The sequence below is a fragment of the Pholis gunnellus genome, assembly GCF_910591455.1.
Source record: "Pholis gunnellus genome assembly, chromosome: 13".
NCBI classification, from domain to species: Eukaryota; Metazoa; Chordata; class Actinopteri; order Perciformes; family Pholidae; genus Pholis; species Pholis gunnellus.
The window spans coordinates 23,587,466-23,607,618 of record NC_136540.1 but is presented as its reverse complement, the minus strand read 5'-3'; the positions used below and the strand labels follow the sequence as shown (position 1 = coordinate 23,607,618).

The window sequence follows — 20,153 nt, the reverse complement described above, 5'->3', positions numbered from 1 at the left end:
CGAAACGTCACAGTCACATCTGAATCAACACATCAACCCTGCGGCGCTGCAGTGGTGTTAGCGTGATCTCAGTTGACAGAAGAGTCCAGTGAAGTGGCAGCACTGAGGAGGTGTGTTTTCTGCTGTATTCTCCTATCGCCTCAAGCACTTATAGGTCATAGTTAGAGAGGGGGGGGGGGGGCATATCTGCTCTCACAAAGGATTATCTGAAGACCATGACCCAGTCCCCAGGGGGCACACACTGAGAGAAGGCATGCCGGATGCTCATACTCACCAGCACACACTCGTACACACACACACACACACACACACATATGTGCAAAGCATTCAACACATGTCTGCACATACTGTACAGAACACGCACATCAGAACGCATCTGCTGCTTCTGGCAGCGCTGTCATACAATGACAGAGGCTCATGTCTTCTGTAATTGGTCACGCTTAATATTTGCCGCTAAGGATATCACTTTTTAATAATCCTATCGCTGTGTCACATATTAGAATTTGCATTGAGAGCAATGAGAACCTTCCGTTTTGCTATTCATAGCCATAATGTCTTCATGATAAAGTGGCCAATCAGAATCCCCCTTTTTTACAGAGCCAGCTCCAGTAGCAAATGAAAGCAGGGGGGAGACACCACAGGTGAATAGGGAACAATTGTAACTAATGGATATCACCGTGACACTTTGCCAGTTTCATCATTCTTTTTTTGTATCACAAGTTTCCTGAAATGTTATGATTAATTATCAAAGGCATTATTTGAACGCCTAAATGTGTATTTTAGGTGTTTTCTTTCCAATAGTCCGAAAAATGACATGTTATGGAAGCTAAATATCCCCAAATCTCAGCCTGAGCCGTCTCCTCTTAAGTGAGGCGGTGCATTTTATCATCATTTGTTGAAGTTATTTTTGAGGAGATGCGCCGAGGTGCTGCTATAAAGAACAACTCACAGTGGTTGTTTTGATGTGGGCCTCCCTCACAAGGCATCATACAACAACACAAGCTTTATCAGTTAGTTTTCCTTACCTTTAGAATATTATATTCTCCGCTCTTTGTTGTCCTTTGACGTGGCCTTCTGGCATCAACAACTGTTGCAATCTAAAAAAAGCAACAGCTGTTTATGTGACTAGCTGCGTGCATGCTGCATCCGTGCATATGTAATGTATGTATGTATGTAACCGTGCATATGTTATGTATGTATGTATGTACCTGGCCTTGGTAACGTGTGTTGTTGGAATTTGTTTTTTTTGTTCTTATAATCCCCAGATGTCAATTTCATGTGCAGAAAGGAGCGGTGCAAATCCTCTGAAATGAAGATGTGTTTTTACTCCTCCCACTTCTTAAAAAGCAATATTTCAGAGTTTGGGTGAGAGGTTAAGAGTGGGATTAGCTTTAGGTTACTCTGAAGGTTAAGGTGAAGCATTTAGAGATGGGCTAAGATGTGAATGTAGATAACAAAGATCACGGCAAGTAGGTTGATGCAAACTGGTGTGTGTGTGTGTGTGTGGTTAGTCGGAGCAAAACCCTGCTCAGTTCATGGAGCCGGTTTCCGCAAAATTCGGTATCCTCCTCCGTGGATGATCAGCAGACATTAGCACATAATGACAGGAAGGGATGAGTCCAGCTCGAAGTCCCTGATAGCAAAGAGAGGTTTCCCTCTCCACATATCAGCATATTGCTCTCTCTACCCAAACTCAGCACCTAAGTCACTCGCACAAGATGGGATATCTTCCCCATCCTTCGTGAGCACTCTGCTAGCTAACACACCTGACTGGCACCGGTGGGACTTTCCCACCATGCTGAAAGGGAAAAGTTCTCCTTTGTTCTCGCTCAGAGGCAGATGGACAGCTGCTCGGACGCCTCCGCTCCTGTTTGATATTTCAGTTTAACAAGGTACGGAGGTGGGGTCTGTGGGATGGGGGGGGGTCATAGACCCAGACCCGGTTTCATCTGCCTCCTGCAAGTGTTACCGAATGTAAGCGCTGCTGGCTACACGGACGGCCGCTCTCAATGATGGGAAAGAATTCATACACTGTTGCGAAAGCCAAAGAGCAACAGTTGTTCGAATCTCTCAAAGTAAGGTTAATAAACAATGGACCTTTTAAATCCCACCATCCTTTGACATTTTCACATGCTTAGACCTACAATGGAATATACAGCATGGAATCAATGCTGTTGTAAGCTTGACTGTGCTTAGTTGGCTTGCGAGTGTCCTTACGTCTTCGCTACTAAACTCTGTTGGTAATGGATCAAGTTGAATAAATCAGCTGTTCCTGTGTAACACCATGCTTGTCTTTTTCTCCTGTCTTCAACAGATTCCCTTTGTACCCCAGAGGAGAGCGCTTTCATTTTGAATACGGGGTCTACTTGCTCAACAAGAACATTGCCCAGGTATGAACAGACACGTAGTGCACAACTGTGGTTCTAAATTGCAACTCATTATAACAAATTTGAGGGTCTTAGAAAGTGTAATTAGACTTTAACTTCTAGCATAACACTTTTATCCTGTTTTCCTATGGTCAGAGTTTTTTTTACAAAGGGGATCTACCGTGTCTCAAAGCTGAGATTTGTTTTGGAACCAATACATTCCCTGAAGAAGGCACTGTGCTGGTTAAACCACAGACAATGGCATAATGTTAGTATACCGTATACCTCCCATTCTAAAGTGCTTCTCTTGCTCTAGCATTGATTCTAGGAAGAGTTCCTACTGAAGACAGAAGTCTTTAGAAAGGCTCAATAGGTTCCTAAGACTGCCTGAACGTTGCAGTCTTTAGCAGGTTTTACTGGAGTAAACTATGCAGTTGTTGGAGACTTTTTTTTTCCAGCAGCAGATTTTATGCGCTTGTAAGTGCTTTTATAGCAGCAGGACTGTGTATATGGGAGCAACCCCTAACACTATTACAGTGCCCGTGTCCATCATAATAAATGAAGTTGTTACCTTGTGCAACATTGATGTATTTTTTTCCCATGCTAGCGGCGCCGGAATGATTATATGGATATCTGTCCTCCAGTTTGGTCCAGACTGAAATAACAACTTGGATGTGTTGCCATATATTTGTGTCTGACATATTAGATATATAATATTTATATATATATATATATATATATATATATATATTAATGATCTCCAGAATAACTTTGAGGATCCTCTGACTATCATTTAGCGCCATCATCAGGTCGAAATTTTAATTATTCCATTGTTTAAGGTAATTAGAAAATGTTAGCATGCTAGCATGCTAACATTAGATGGTAAACATAGACAAAATGATAGCTGCCTTGCATCAGCATTGGTATTATCATTGTGAGCATGTTAGCATGTAGCTCACCACTGTGTTCACCAGCGTGGCTTCTAGACTGGTGTGAATAGGTTTTGGACCACAGTGGAGATCTATGGCACAGAGGACTAAGATCTATCAGGCTTTGGGTACGCAGGCATCAGTTCATTGTTGGCTTTGCTCTTTTCATGGAATTTGATGAAAACAATCACCAGACTTGTCCTTTCAAAGCTGCCTTTGAAGGAGCAGATAGATGTGCGTAAGGCTGACATAAGGTACACAAGATGAATTAATGCCCTAAATTGGTTTCACGTTCTCTCCCCATCTCTCATAAACACAAACACCTCAGCGGGAGGGTTGAACTCTTGACCTATCCCTGCTTATTAAAGTACTCCTTATGTGTTGACCTGGGTTCCTTCCTCCATTCATCCCTCAGACATTTACCACTGGCTTATAACAATTTGCATTCCATTCCCAGTTTTTCCTCCTCATCCGAGCGGGAGTGAAGGGCCTCTCCGCTGAATAAGACCGGGCAATTAGCGCTAGCAGGTGGCTGACTTCAAACCTCTGCACGTTGGGAGGTTTTAGTTCTGATGCCAGACCACAAGCCGCTAGCCAATGTCCAAGTCTGCCATCTTCCCACCAGAGTCCAATAATAAGAAAATAAGCCAGATAAGAAAACAATTCAGACGGCAAAAGAAAACAAGTGCAGCGTGAAGCCCCCAAAGGGAACGACAAAGCGGCCCGTCGTGTTTTGAAAAAGCGTAATTAAACCAAAATGGAAGCCATTATAAAATACGCAGTTAGCTCAGTGTGCGTTGTACAACGCCAAACTCTAATCTGACGCTCATTCCATCAATCATCAGTTGATTTTATTTATACAGCCCAATTTCACAAACCACACATTTGCCTCAAGGGGCCTTACAATCTGTACTTAATCCTTAGGTCCGCGATTCAGATAAGGAAAAAATCCCCCCCCCAAAATAAACTTTTAACGGGGAAATAAAAAGACCTCAGATAGAGCAACCCCTCTCCCAGGACGAGCAGACAGGAAAGAGAAGTTGTGTATACAGAATAGACCAACACGGTAAAAAGCCAGGATGGACAACCTGGATGAAAACATGATAAATTATCATATATCATCGCTTGTCAATCCAAGCACTCTCAATAACTGTCTAGGCTAAACACACACATGTTTCTGACACACGGGCATTCATGTGCACCATTGTGACTTCTAACAGACACCTGGCAAAAGCTTTGCAGTGAGAGAAAAAATGATACTGTTCATATATCCCACAAGCTGAACATATTGTTCTTTTGCGTGACATACACTTTAGTGTGTGAGGTAACAAGTGATCTATAGAATAACGTAGCTCGTTAAACTATCAAACAGCTGGTTGTGATGGTGTTATAAAAGTAACCACCGCTCTTTGTCCTTGCACCAGAGAGAGACACGGATTCAAATGTGCATGACATTATGTAATCCTTTTCACATGTTCGAACATTTGGCATGCAGTCATCTCAATGCATATGCCTATCTTTCAACTCGCATAACCCCCAGCCATAATCCCTTTTTATCAAAGCCATGCATCCTGATCTGAGCTCTCTGAGATTTCTGTTTCATGACTCTCAACCATGTGGTACCATCCACTGTAGCATTGCTCGCTCACTCTTGCTGAAAGTTTAATTTGACTGCTGATAGAATACACATGCAAGTGGCTTGAGGAGAAATATTCTCTATCTGAGTCAGCTTCCCAGCAATAACATCTGAAACTAGAAAGTGCAGCGCAGAACAACTTAAAAAAAAAAAAAGTAAAAAATCGGTCATTATTTACATACAGTTACATACAGGAAATATGACAAGCAACTTGGGGTTAAATGTCTTGCTCGCGCTTCAGCGTATGAACAGTAGGAGCCGGGGATCGAACTGCCAACCCCAGATCTCTGCCAGGTGTGTCTGCACAGACCACTGCTGTAATGTTTGATTGAATGTATAGACGGCAAGTAAAAAGGCATGTTTTCCACTCGTACTTAACAGATGCGCTCTCAGAGCTCTGTGCAGGTGGGTGTCTCGGCTCCGTCTCATGGGCGTAACTGCGTTTATTCCGGCTTCAAGTGTATTTTCCCGACAACACGTGTAAACTTGAGGTTGATACCCAATAAAAATGCACAAAATAACTGTATCTCTGGCTGCAGAGCGGTGGCTGAGCAGCGGCGATGCAGTCAGCTGTTTGTGTTGTTCCATTAGCCAAACACAATAAAAGTGAGCAAACTGTTTTCCCCCACTGTGTCTCCCTTGTGGCTGTGGGCCAGTTAAGAGGAGTGATTGAGGAGTCAGCAGTCAATCAGCGGTCGAATAAAACGTGTTTTGACATAATTTTGAGATAAAAATGGCGCAGTGATGGAGAGATGTCTTTTTCTGGTAATCGAGAATGGAACAAATCTCTTCACAAGCTTCAAAGGAATTTATTCCACAGCAGATGAATAACGAGCTCCAGACAGCAGAACGTTCTCACCTGTGTCCATGAAACCCATGCAGATAGATTCAAACGTACGGTTTTGAGACCAGATGCAAACCATCAGCGGCAACACAGGTGGGCACATGTGAGGAGTGCATGATGACTTTGTAAGCGCATTCTGCGGAATGATTGATTAATAAATGACAGCGGGATGTCTTTAAAGTCTTATTTCTGTCAAAGTCAGTGACTGAAAGGGCGCACGTTAAACTAATTGCAACCCCATGCACATAGAAATAAAACAAATTCTTCACTGTTCCTTCAATGTAAGGTCACGGGGAGGAAAGCGCTTCTTTTTCTTATCGTCAGTGAAGCTAACACGCTCTGCTTTTAACAGCTCGGTAGAGCATCAGTGTTTTCTGCAGGATGAAATTTCAGCTTGCGTTCAAAGCCCTGCCTCATGCGTTCCATGTGTGCCCGACTATGTCCACGTTAAGGATGAGTTATCAGGTCGACTCCACTTCAGTGTAACGGCATCACACGAGTGGTCCGCCTCCATGTGATAGTGATAATACACCATTGTTTCAAAACCGAAGCAGTGGTAAACATGTCACAGTCGATAAAATGCAACCCGCTGCAAACGGAGATTCCCCATCCAGGTTTGGCTGCACATCGCTTTCAACTGTGTGCTGCTGTGAGTCTGATTCTCTCAGTGGCTTGGATCTCACATCCGCACACATGTGAGACAGAGACCTTTCTGCTGTATGTTTCTTGTTCATTCATCGGGGGTTATATTAGGAAATGATCTCTGTACTGACGCCTACACATTGAGCCGGGAGCTTCTACTGTTGACTACCAACAGACAGCATTTTTGTTGCAGCACACAGTTATTATCTGGTCTTTGTGTGTGTGTGTGTGTGTTTTTTTCCTCTCCCTCTTTGTCTTTAGTGGTCGCCGCTTGTTGAGCCAGGCTCTCTATGCGGGCATTGACGTCTGGCTCTGTGATACAAAGCAGAGGTCTGGTTTCACGGCAGACCCCGGCTCGCCGACCGGCTACAGCCTGGGTGGGAGACATTAGCTGTCCATCTCTTATTAAATTGCCCTGTGTGGCTGCGTTTGAAAGTGATACAGGGGACGCTGGCGAAGGATTCGGGGCCACAGCAGGTCGCCCCTGCTTTGATGTGGCCGAGGGAGAAGTTTGCTTTTATTAGGGCCTCGTGTTCAGTAGGCCAGGGGCAAAGGCCGGGGGGCGGCTGTTTGGAGAAACCCCTGGATGTCATGTTGCCACCTCGGGCTCATTTGTTAAGAAAGGCTTCGTGGATATTCAGCCAATCTCACCAGCTCCCTCATATTTCTTGTGCAACCAGTAAATATTACAAAATCTGCAATGCCTGAGCAACTGCATGTGGATTGTGAGCATGCACACTTTCTCTTTGGTCCCAGTTGAGTTGATACCAGAACATGAATTGATGAGAAAGGGATTTTTTTACTCAGCTAGGTCGTTAAAGAGCTCATCCGCAGGGAAGTGAATTCCTCCATTCACAGAAACAAATCAGCCAAGTTAGTGTGGCTGACTGCAAAGGAAACCTTTTGTCCGGAGGCACGCAATGTGTTGCATTTACTTACTCTGTGTGCGTGTGTGTGTGTGTGTGTGTGTGTGTGTGTGTGTGTGTGTGTGTGTGTGTGTGTGTGTGTGTGTGTGTGTGTGTGTGTGTGTGTGTGTGTGTTATCCACTAGGCTGCGTTGTTGTGAAACCGGCATGTGGGGCCGATTACTTGACAACTGATGCTACACAAAACCTATAGGTTTTTAGGAGGAGGGGTCTGGCACAACAATTAGCTCTCAGTCACTTAAGCTCGGCGTATCATATGTTGCCCGCCTCGGGCAAAGGAAAGCTAGTACCGGGAATTAAAACACAGCAAATCCCGCCGAGGCTCAACCAGGTCACCTCTGGGTTCACCTTTATTCTCGTCTACTGGGGGGAACGTCGCCTGCAGTCTCCCACCTTCCGAGTCTCTGGGCAATTCTGCAGGCAGAGTGCCATTCTGGTGGTCCGCAGCGTACGTCAGAGCGCCGGCTGCCATTAAGAGTGGCAACTGTGGCTCCATAAAACACGCCTCGGACTCATGGGGCAGCCTACTGTGTTTAGTGGTTAGTGGAGGTGGCAGCGAGCAGAGCGGGGGCTGGGTGGATAGAGGTATTCATTTTGAAGCTATTTGGAGAGGTTGTAGACTCTGTAGCAAGAGAGACTTTGCTTAGAAATAGAAATAATAATGAGCAAGAGTTTGTGTTTTCCACATGGTGACAGTTTAATAATAGAAGTGTGTAGATATGGAGGGGAGTTTTGCAGTTATTACAAGGTATTGACAATTTCTAACCTGATTGATCCAGATTATGTAAATAAATACTGTGAATTAATCTTCATCATATAACAGCTTGTTGGGCTTTATGCATTATTAGCTCTCACCTGCAGCGAGTTCATTAGCACAGTAAGTCTGTAGAAAACATTTTGCATTATACTCATGTTAAACCATGGTAAACTTCACAAATGAATAGAAAATATAAAAGCAAGGTTACATGAAGAAAAAGGCGGACTCAGAATGTTGTACGATATGATCCACAGACACCAATCACAACCTTACAAGGAGACCTGCTTTGCATATAAAATAACAAGAGAAATTGTTCTTTTCCTCCTCCGACACCAGTGAACACGAGATGTAAGCAAAGTTCTGACTGATATGTAACAGAGCAGTGAGCTGACTGGAGAGCGGTGTCTGTTTGCTATTTAAAAAAGCGAACATGGAAATATACTATATGTGTCATTCAGTCTGGTGGAGAGACTGTATGCAAACCCATTCATCTCCTCTTCTTCGCTCTCTTTGCTCTTTTCTCATCCTTGTCGTCTCTGCTCATTTGACATGTTCCAAAGTTGAGGCCCCTCCCTCGGCTCTTCACCCCTGTGACGAAGCTCGTGACCCCCAGTCAACAGAGACACAACATAGTCTTGGCACAGCCGGCCCCTTCACGGCCATTAGCTCATGTGATTGTGCTTCGATAAAAACCATATGACCCACGCAAAGACATGCAAAGACGAGAACATTACGCAGCTCCTTCCCACCCCATAACTCCCCTCTTTGTCAAGACCGTTAACATTTCCCGATGAAAACTGTCTCCACCTCATTCCCTTTTGTTCTGCGATGCCAATGTTGGAGATGGTACGGTCCACAACAGGATTTTGTGAATATAGTTGACTCCCTGCAGTGAAACCATATTTGCGCATGAACTCTGTTTTTCCACAGTTGACATTCTTGTAAGCGGTTGTGTGTTTACTCTGCGTTGCTCCACAGGCCTGTGAATCAGACGTGGCTGTGCACGCTAAGTGATTGTGTAACAGTCAGATGTTGGATATCGTGTGTTGCTGTTGTGATGATTGCGCTTGTTCGTTGGTGCAGCGCTGCTGCGTCTGTGTTACTCGGACTAATGTTTGTTTTATGTTGCACACTATGCTACAAAGTCGATGTGCTTCCATCTTCCCACTTTGTACATGCACAGGAACTCTAATCTGGATTTCTTTTCTCGCATGCTTTGCAAATTTTCCTCTAATTATATATTCAATATTTACTATATTATACCAATATACTATATATTTTTTTTCACTGGTCAATTGTAAGATTTTGGGCTACTCTGCTTCCATAACATGTATTCTTACAGAATAGTGGAAAGGAAACATAGAAAATGCACATTTAGATGTTTATTGTATACTTTTTTTCTATTTGTGTCTTTAGATTTATCCTAAGTTCATCAAAAGTTACCATTAGATAATGCCCTATTTGCATATTTAGGCATAACATTTCAAAATATGTGTAATAATAATGTAATAATACATCATTTTCGTAACATTTATCAACTGCGGAGGTTTCATGGTGATATCTATTAGTTAAATTATTTAACCTATTATCCCGCAGTGTCTTTAAAATGTATGTCATTTAAAAAAAAAACGTTTCTTTAAATGCTGTTTTCTCTATATAACTTTTATGCGGCTATCTCCACTTCAGTAGCTCTTACTTCCACCAAACTTTCCAGTTTCATTTCTCTCTATATTTTGAAGGTTTTTACTGAGGTTTGTTCATATATCATTCATAGCCTGATTTATATCACATTTTATTACTTAAAACATGGCGACATTTTATTTAATTTAAAAAAATGTTGGATTGATGAAGTGATACAAAGAGATATCCAAACTTGCATCTGTAAAAAAACGTTGACTCAAATATGTCAACAAAATGAACCAATCATTTTGTACCCGGCTTTATTCAACGCTCAGATTTTAAACATAACATTTTAGAAAACTTTTTAATACAAAAATAATTGTCTTATTTAAGTGATCAACTAGGGCAGTTTCATGGTGATATCTATTAGGTCAAATGTTTTTTGGTGTCTTCTCTTAAGGGTCCAGCTAACGATCATTTATGTATTATTCCAGGAGCAAAGTCCGGCTCTATCTGGCCACATTTGCGGTACTTATTACCATTTATTCACTCTTCCATCGCTTGAATTCCTTTGAATTGGAATTGGAAAATGTTTATACCAAACTATTCCAGATTTCCTCAGAAGCCTGTTGCCCTTGGTACGTTCCAAAAAACGTTCCAGAAAAAAAGGATAAGAAAAACCGATGATTACATCTCCACTGTCCAAACAGACTCCTCCGTGTTCAGAAATCATAGTGCGGCCAAGTGTAGGCCAGGCTGTTTGTTTACCTGAACCCTGGACCAGGGCTCCGCCACCATCTCTCACTTCCAGACACAGCCTGGAAGTAATCAGGCCATTTCAAACGCCTGCTGCCACTCATTGTCTCCACCCCTCCAGAACAGCCACATCCGTTTTCCATTTCACAGGGATTGATATGATAAAACGCATAATGGGTGGGACAGACGGCAGAACATGTAGCGCCAAGCCAACGTAATATATACGTCACTCTTGAGTCCGAACAGGAAGGAGAAGTGTTCCTGCTTCAGCGCGGTGAAGAACAACCTGAATCCGCTCCGAGCGTCCTCTCCCACATGGCCACATGCTGTACAAATGTTGGGTAATCTCCCCCTTGTATCGAATAGAGGATAAGTTGAAGGCCCCTGACTCTGACAATGTGTTTTGCATTTGGACGCCATTAAGGTGCCACTTTTAACCACATCTCCGTACTCCGCTGACAGTAAAAAGCACTTCATTAGCGTACTTTATTTGTCACGGTTCAAGCGAGGAATTATTTTTGGCAGGTCATAAGTGGGTTTAGTTGAGAGCTGCGTGGGTTGAGTTGGGTGGTTGTTCAGCGGCCTGACACAGACAGTAGGCTGATGGCTGTCTGCTCTCTCCCTCTGGTGATTGATGCAAAGAGAGAGGAGGGGAGTCTGTTTTCATAATGCTGGATTTAAGATTAGATCAGTCTAAAGGTTGTAGTCTGAAGCCTACAGTGCACTGTCATCTCATTGTATGCATTATACAGACACTATCTGAATATCATTATGATAATAGGGGTGCATTAAATAATGCAGATTATAGGTGAATAGGTGAATTAACATCAAACGTAATAGTGTTTTTTTTTTTTTTTCTTTAAATGCAGTATACGTGCTGTAGCCTATGTATCCTTACATTTTCATAAGTAAGCAAAAAGGAGCTTCTTGGTAGCCGAGTGGTTACAGTGATGCCATATAACCGCAACATAAGCCCCTCCCATTTCTACACCGTCACTGTCAAATAAAGGCGAAAACGCAGCTTTACAGCTGCTAAACAAGAAATTCACTTCGGCAACGACGCCTCGTCACCTGTAACCGCTGCAGCACAGAGCGGTGGCCAGTGGGGCACGCTCACGTGCGCTAACATGCACTAAAAGCACGCGCAACCAGCCCGGCTATGTCAACAAAGCACAGAGAAGCTCCACTGTATCTTTACATCGGCAATAGTTGTTTGCTGCTTCCTTAAAGCTCTGATTATCGTATAGTGAACCTATAAAGAAACAGGAGTTTGGTACAACCTGTGGTTTATGTTTCTCGGCACAGGCTGAGCACATTGTGTGTGATGAGAAGCTTGACCAGCTGCCCGCCCTGCCACAGGACGAATCACTAGCGAGAACTTCTATTTCCTGTAGATAAGAAGTGTTTTTCTGCACTGAAGAAACAGCCAGGAGGAAAAAAGGAAAAGAAAAAACTCAGCTCCCAGTGGTTTAGTCGTCTGAAACTCCTTGTTCAAGCTACCTATTAACCAAACCCAGGCCTTAATGTATACTTCTCTGTGCCCATGGGTTTTCATAGCCCTACTGTGTGGTCCCTGTTTTCCATCAACAAACTTCTGTTGTTGGCTACAGCTCACATCCAGTGCCACTCATTGGGCAGAGCGGGTTGTTGTGGGACCCTTTTTACAACCAGAAGCAGGAGAACCCTTTTGTATAAAGGGATATTTTCCATCCACTGTGTGCACTGGTCCACTGATTATGGAACGGCTGCAGTGGGCTCGCAAAGCCTCAACCGCCCCGCGGGTCCCTGCGTTTGATAAGAAACAACAATGTAAGCCATCGAGAGTGGTCGTCGAAGTCCGTCGGCTTGACGTCGGCCATAAGTAGCGATTCACAAAGCAGGTCTCAGACCGCGGTTGTGGGTGTGTGTGTGTCACCGTCCTGCGGTTTCCAGCGTGGGGGCGTGTGTGTGTGTGTGTGTGTGTGTGTGTGTGTGTGTGTGTGTGTGTGTGTGTGTGTGTGTGTGTGTGTGTGTGTGTGTGTGTGTGTGTGTGTGTGTGTGTTTGTGTGTGCCTGTGTGTGTGCGCGGCAGTAAGGCCGTCGGTGCGCTGCGATTATGCCTGAGCCCCAGAGTTTTATGGGAATTCCTCTGGACAGCCACCTATGACTTTATGAAACACTTAAATTCATCTAATTGAATTTCCACATTTTGCGGTTTGTAGTTCCAGGTTTTGTCCGTCACCACAAAGGAGCACCAGAGCAGCTAGCTCCACTAAGTATAAGGATGGAAGTAAATGTTAGTCCTGTGTCTGTGTGAGTGAGAGTTTAGGAGAGCAAGAGTGAGTTTCATACTTGCCAAAGTACTCCGTTTCTGAATTGATAGTATATTTTATCCCATAACATCATAATAAATAGTTGAGATCTGGAGATGAGGTGTTAAGTGACATGTTTTATTCACTTTTATCGTCTCTTCTAGTCGGTCAGTGGAGTTGTGTTCTGATCATCATCTCAGAATATCTCCTCCCCGCAGGTCAGACTGTGGGTTCCACTGGCACAGTGTTCTGAAATACGAGGGCTTTGCCGTGATTCCGGGTGTTTGGAAAAGTGTTGGCCGCTCCGCTCCGCCATTTACTTAATAGCGCGTCTGCAGTTTCCAGCTGGTTTGAATTTGTAGCCGAGGCCTGTTTGTTTGGAGCCCTGCTCTCCTGATGTGCCACACCGCTCGGCTCCAGGCCTCTCTGAAGTCCCCTTCACTTGCAGAGAGCTCCTCTGTTGCGACTGAATCCGCTTCACGTTTCTATGGTGATATCTAAAAATTGTCTGCTTAGGTTAGAAGGAAACTAACTGCTCCGTAGATGAAAGGAGAAGAGAGAAAAACGTCTTCCCTGGAGGTTATATCTCTCGCTGTGATCGTAGTTATGTCATTGTGTGTTTGAAATATCAGCGTTTTCGGTTCCTTCAGTTTTTACAAAGTAAGTACAAAACAAAAGAGTTCTCTCTGCTTGTGGGCTGTTTTTGTCAGGCCGGGCTTTCCTCCGGGGGCCCCCGCCAACGTCTCCAAAGAATGGCGGAGGGCAGAGACCAAGTATATTTTATGTCGGCAAGTTTAGAAAAACTTGTTTTTCTTGTTAATTCATCAAACCCTGTGTGCTGTCACATGGGTGTTTGGGAGTAGAGGTATTCAGTCATGAGCGGAGGCCTCGCTGTGGCTCAATGATGCTGAACAGCTCTCAGAATAAAACAATGCTGGCCTCATCTGGTCAGTATTTGAAAGAATATCAGCCATGCTGGCTCTGTGTGTTACTCGGTGCCGTTTCTTGCTGCCATGTGGGTTTCATTACAGCCCTTTCACTCCGGCCAATCGGCAGCTTTTCATCTGAATTAGCGCAGTTCTTTCAGTGGCACTCATCACCGTGTTAAGAGAATCAGAGTTTCTTTCCCCTAATTTTTTATTTTTTTTATCAAGTTCATGTCAGCGTTAGTCTCTTTCTCTGAATGTCAGTCACTGTAACACTCCCGTCCATCAAATACAATCCCACCTCATTAGGCCAGTGTGTCTCTCCATCACCCCCTGATGTCAGCCTCCATTACTCCGCCAGGGGGAGAGGATACAGCTCTGGTGTCATCAACTATCCATCCAGCCACCGCCTTTTGTCTTTATTAATGAAGCGTCTGTGATGAGCCGAGGCCTGCTGTCCCAGAGGCCCAATAATCGTTTTACAGTTATTCGGGGGGAAAGAGGGGCTAAGTGGCTCATGAAAGCAGCTGTTGAATAAACACCAGCTCAAGTACAAAAAAAAAAGAAAAAAAAGGAGGCTGTGTGAGTGTTCCTTTGAAAATAATTAGTGTAAAAGATGTTTTCTTTGAACAGTTATTTCCAAGATATTGTCTGTATGAACACTGTAAAGGTTCATACTATTCCTTAGACATCTATGCACACCGGTTCTGATGCGGATCATCTGCATCGGGCTTTCCATTCCTACACTAAAACTATACAGACAGAGAATGTCTCCGGGGCTGACGTTGACTACACAGTGCATAAATACACAAAACACTGTGAAAAGTTTAGTTCCAGCTTTTATGCTTGGATTCAGTTTGATTGCATCTCAACTGTTCTGTTTGTTGTTGCGCTCCAGATTGTTACTCACCCAATTATGACTCCAGAAAAGGCATCTCTAAAGTTTAAGTGCACAAGTCATTGCCAATACTGATGTCGTCCCCATGGAAACGAGTTAAAACATGTCTCGGCCAAGTCGTTGGCTTTTCAGAGCAATTAGGATGCCGTCCACAGAAACTGCACCCAACTACAAATATAAACACAAATGCACACGCTGTAATTATATAATGTCAGCTCATGTGTTTGGCTTTTTACGCGCTTGGAGCCTGAAGCCTCACGACCGCTAGGAGCACAAAGTTATTCTGGAGGAGGAGAGTATTTCTGTGAGAACCAGGCGGCCGGAGCAGTTGATAATTCATCTCCGCCATCGCTGTTGACTTTTCTCCACCTGACCTCCGTCAGTCTGTAGATCACAAGTCATGATCAATACATCCAAGGTGGTGCTGTGTGAACAGCTGTTTGGATGTTTTTGTAGATTGGTTATGTATCGTGTCACTTGACCTTTTAGTTTTAGTTTGTTACTTCATAATAAACCATTAATAAAGGGTATTAAGCGGATGGTTAAGTCAACTTAAATAGTTATTTTAACCAAGGAAAAATAATAAATATTGTTTACTAATTATTAGTAATGCTATCATTTTTTATTTTAACAGTTTATTGCTGCACATATTATCATTATGTTGCATACAATATTCAGTATTTGTTAATGATTATCATATTATTTGTAAACAACCCAGTTGCCATCGTTTAATCCATCTATAAAGAATTACATAGATAGATGTACATGTGATGTTTGTAGATGTTTCTTAGACAATTTTTGAAGCTTTACAAATAATTTGCTAATCACCAACTTAATATGGTAGATATAATGTGTGTATAGCAATGAACTGTTCATGGACAGTAAAATAACCATTAAACCAAACGATGGTTATTCTAGTTACAGTGTTACCTTGTACCACAGCTAATCTCTCTGAAGCTGCAACGCTTTGGTTTTTATGAATTGGCCGTTGCAGGAGAACCGGATTTCACTTTAACCTTCAGTTCAGCAGTGGCCTCGTTCCAGCTCATTAGAGAGTTAGAAACCACACATTCAACCTCACACTCTTTCCCTCATGCTGAATTAATGGAACAATCCACATAGTTGGCTACCAAAAGTGTGTGTGTGTGTGTGGGGGGAAGAAAAACTGTAGCACACAATAGCTATTTGTTTCTTGTTCATCAGTCGGTTTCCGCCTCGCTCTTCAAGTCCGAAGCGTATTTGGTTCCTTGAGAATTTGAGAATTCTTTTTTAAAATTCAGCCATTTATGTGTTATTTTGTATGTTGTTTTTTATTTAATATGAAAATCTTTTTTTCTGGAAACAAAGTGGAGCATCATTATGACTAATATAGGTTGTTGTCTTCTGACTGTACAGGGATTTTGTGGGAATGTTATGTATTGTGTGTATTATACTACAGTATATTACTGTATGTTTATTTGGCTGTAGCACATGGAGGCTGGAGAGAAAGTGTAGCAAATGCATCTAATCATTGTCCTCACGGGCAAACGAGTTAAGAGCTGTGAGCTGTTATTATTCAGCATAAAGTTGAGCGGGTTGAACTCTGGATAGCACTCAGTCTGAGGACATTGTGAATTTGGGTCCGCCAGTCTAATCACAGATTACAGCATTTTATCTGATTAAAACAAAACAGCAAACGCTCCACATGTTGTTGTTTTTTGCAGCAAGTATTTCTCGGGTAAGATTGATTCTATTAAGCCATTCATTATGACCAAATCTCTCTGTATTGGACTAACACTGCAGCCAAAACTGCACTGCAAACCACAATTCTGACACTATGCAGGGTCACAGTTGAACAAACCCAGATGAGCGGAGAGCGCTGCAGGCTCTCCAAGGTAAACCGGACACGGCCTTTACTCCTCCCGTACCGTGGCAGGTTTCAACCTGATACTTGGAGCCAATGAAACCGAAAGCCAAGAGTTCCTTATTTTCTTCTGTTTGTGGTACGATTGTGCTGCTTTTTCATTTACATGCCTTTATGGAGAAATCATTTCTATCGCTATTCTATTTGTGCAGACTGGCCAATCATAGCGTAGCATCAGCCAGCTATAAGGTAAAAACCTGTGCAGCTGACATGAGCACATCGTTAATTAGCGTTAGCTTTTAAACCACTCTGGTCACTGAAGCTGTACCGTTCTGTCCAATGTTCTTGTGTTAGAGTTCATTCTGAAGCAGAATGTGGACTTTGCTCTCGGAGAGCCGACCGCTCAGATCTGTTCTTCCAGAGCTCAGGTACAGCGGATCTGTCGGCTTACAACTAGGATGCCTGCTAATGCTTCATCTGTTCTTAACATTATCCCGATGGCTCTGGCTGGCTCCTACACATTTACACAGATGCTCACAAAAATGCACATTCAAGAAAACATAGGTACGTTATATTGCATGTGATACACATAGCTTAGTCCTTCACTGTGCGGATATATGAAAGATCTCTCGTTTTCCGATTTTATAGTTTTATCCTCACCAAGCCCAATTCCTCCTCGGAGCAGTTTGATGCTGCGTGTTTTATCCTGGTGGAATAGTAGCAGGAAGTGTTTGGAAATCCCTTTTGAACTGTGAAATCTTGGAAGCCTCAGCTTTAATCTGGGGCTCTCTGATTACTGTTTTGATAGGGCATGTAGTTGGCGAGTCAGTTGGACTGTACGGCCAGACATGGTCATTTTTCTGTCATCGAGGTTGTATTCATACTTGACAAATAGCTTCTATGAATCAGGCTGAACGAGGTTCAATAACGTTGTTAGCCAGATGCAAACGTTTGCTACTTTTTACGTCTTGAGGAATTGTGAGAAACAACCAAAGTGAATCCCAGATCGTTTATCATCCATTCTTCATTTCTTGTTTTGGCCCACTCGCACTTTGGACTTGTTAAAATAACTGCAGACATTTATTTGGATAAGTAGCTCTCGTCAGCCGTCACTTTGAAACCCATACGTTTTGAAAGTGAGTGACTGGGACAGATGTACACAATATGGCAGCCCAGGCTCTCCCTGTGACCTCCAATCCGGTGGTAACACTAATAGAAAAATCTCAGTCGTAAAGCCATCCACAAAATAACGAGGAAGCGAAGAACATATAATGCGCCCATTCACAAGCAGTGGAAGGGAGAGAAATTGTGGGCAGCACGAGGCCAGGATAGGCACCTGCCCACAAACCATATATTCATCCTTCTCTCTGGCCGACTATTTTCCTTGGGGCCTTGTGGAAAGACAACACACATAAAAAAAGATTTCCCTTGTAAAATACCACAACACTTTTATTCCAAATAATAAAATGTGTGATCAGACTCTAAATTGAAATAATGTTTTAGCAACTATATTTGGCAGCTTCATTTAAAAGGCGGCGTACTACAACTAGGGCGAAGTTTGTTGCGGTTTTTTTCAGGAGCACTTTCCTTCATTTATGTATCTTTCCACGCTAACAAGACATTAGACCTGTGCGGAGTCCAGGCTGTCCTCCGTTCCTTCCAGTCACCCATCAGACATCTTGTGCCTTTCCCCGTTTGGCACCGTTCGCCCTTCAGCGTCCGTGGTATCCCTTAGGAACCCGCTCCGTATGCTTTGAATTTGAAGCTACAGACCAGTGAAGTCTCACCCAGGGGCACCGGGAGTCCTTAGTGAGAGCTGAGGATTGATGATGGCCCTGCATGCCAACACTGCTAACAGGAAGTTGACCCCAGTGTTGTGACTTCACAAACAGGGTCAGCCCCTGGGTGGGTTTCGTGTTACTTACCAGCAATAGCCGGGCTCCGGTGTCACAGTGATGAGGGCCATTAGCCCTCGAGGACCAGAGCGTCCCTCAAGGACGGTGGCTCGTCCAATAGGTGTCACTGTAGCACATAACACTCATTGGCCTCCTCTGCATGCTGACTGTCATACACAGACTAAATAACCACATCATGAAGGGATCTCATTAAGACCGTAGGCATGGCGGTACCCGCCTCCCACCTGCCCCGCGGTGATTGGGGTCAGAGGAGACTGACATTGGTCTCTTGTCACCGGTGGTCCCCCCCTAACAGAATTTCCTATTCATCTCGCACAGCCTTTCCCGTAATTATGTAAATCTGTTGACTGAATTTGGCGGCAATACGATACGCAGCAAAGTGTAACGACAAGTACCGCGGCAGAAGAATCTGGTTTGAGTTATAGGGCCGCGTTTGAATCGGACCTGGGCACCACACCTGTATTGCATTACCACAGTGAGGTAGGAGACGGAGCGGAGGGGAGAGCAAAAGGAGCAGAGTTAAAGGATGTTAAATGAAGTGGAAGAAACCTCCAGTATGCGATATTAAAAGCAGTTTTATTACACGCTTGTTTGAAATGGCAAGAGAGACGGGAAGTGCAAAGAATATTACATTTCAGCTGTCGAGGAGGTGCTTAAACATGTAGTGCCATGCAGTCAGGCAGTTCCCATGGACACGTGTGTTGAGTTTGCTTTGGTTCTTAAACATCTTACAGTGATAAGGCCGCTGCTAAAGTCAATAACTTAGTCAAACACCATAATCCTAAACACATAGCGCTCCACTATCTGCTATCTAATCGTCTAGAGGTGTGGATATGTTTATGAAAGTGAAAGGCTCTCGAGAGGACTCTGAAAGGCAATTCATGTCGAAGTTGCAATGAGTAGAGCTTTCCCGGCCTGAAGCACAAAATCATCGTGGAGTTTGGAAAGCTGACCAGCAATTTCACCAAATTTCAGGCTTTGAGAACGCCCCCTCCTGACAAAAGACAAATGACACCTTTTCACATTTAATTTGAGCTCCGCTCCAATTATCTCGCTCAGAGCAAGATGATGATAATGATCATCATAAGATGATAATTGTGATTTTATACGCTGTAGATCAGTTACAGGCCTTTTATAAGCTGAGCTTCTAGAATGTCTACCGTGTTCACGAGAAGAGTCCATGTGACTCTTTGGACTCTTGACTCAAATCGGAAGTGGAGATTTTTTTGCGACGTGTTTGTTGACGTTCTCAGAAATGGTAGAGGTCTTGGAAGTTCATCTTTTTTCCTACGTCACAAACCACGAGCTCACAAGTTCAATTTGAAGGCAGCATTAGATGATAAGATGCTGATAAAAGTATGAACCCATGACTTTCATTCAACACACACAGTCCTGATGCGTCTCTTCAAGTAGCTGACAACAGTTAGTTACATTTCACCTGAAAGTGTTCTTCATCTGTTTTCAACCACTAAAGACGAATATCTAAAAATGTGTCTTTCCATGTCTGATCGTCAACAAATTAGAGCAGGTGTTTGTTGTATTGGTTGATTTAATTGGAGTGAAGGAAAGTGTGATTTATTTTCTCAAACCCTGGAGGGCTGACATCAGTTGTTCTTTTGTATCGCCGGTGTTGACACATTTATGGAAATGACGGGAGCAGTTTATTAGCCAGTCATCATTTAATATCGACATCAAATCTGATAACGACTTGAGAGAATCGGTCCGACTTCTGTCCAATCGGTTCTGGAAGTCTTGTGTCACTGGTGGACTCGGCAGCTTCAGCTCCATTCAGTATTTTAATTTGC

General features: G+C 43.4%; 1 protein-coding gene across 1 annotated transcript in view; it reads left to right on the top strand.

The window, feature by feature from the left end:
- Positions 1-20,153, top strand: part of uvrag (UV radiation resistance associated gene) — an 86,410-nt gene that overhangs the window by 46,570 nt on the left and 19,687 nt on the right. Inside the window, exon 13 of the mRNA XM_079171330.1 lies at positions 2,315-2,390. Within this exon, the coding sequence (XP_079027456.1) occupies positions 2,315-2,390 (76 nt within the window). The remainder of the gene's footprint in view (positions 1-2,314; positions 2,391-20,153) is intronic.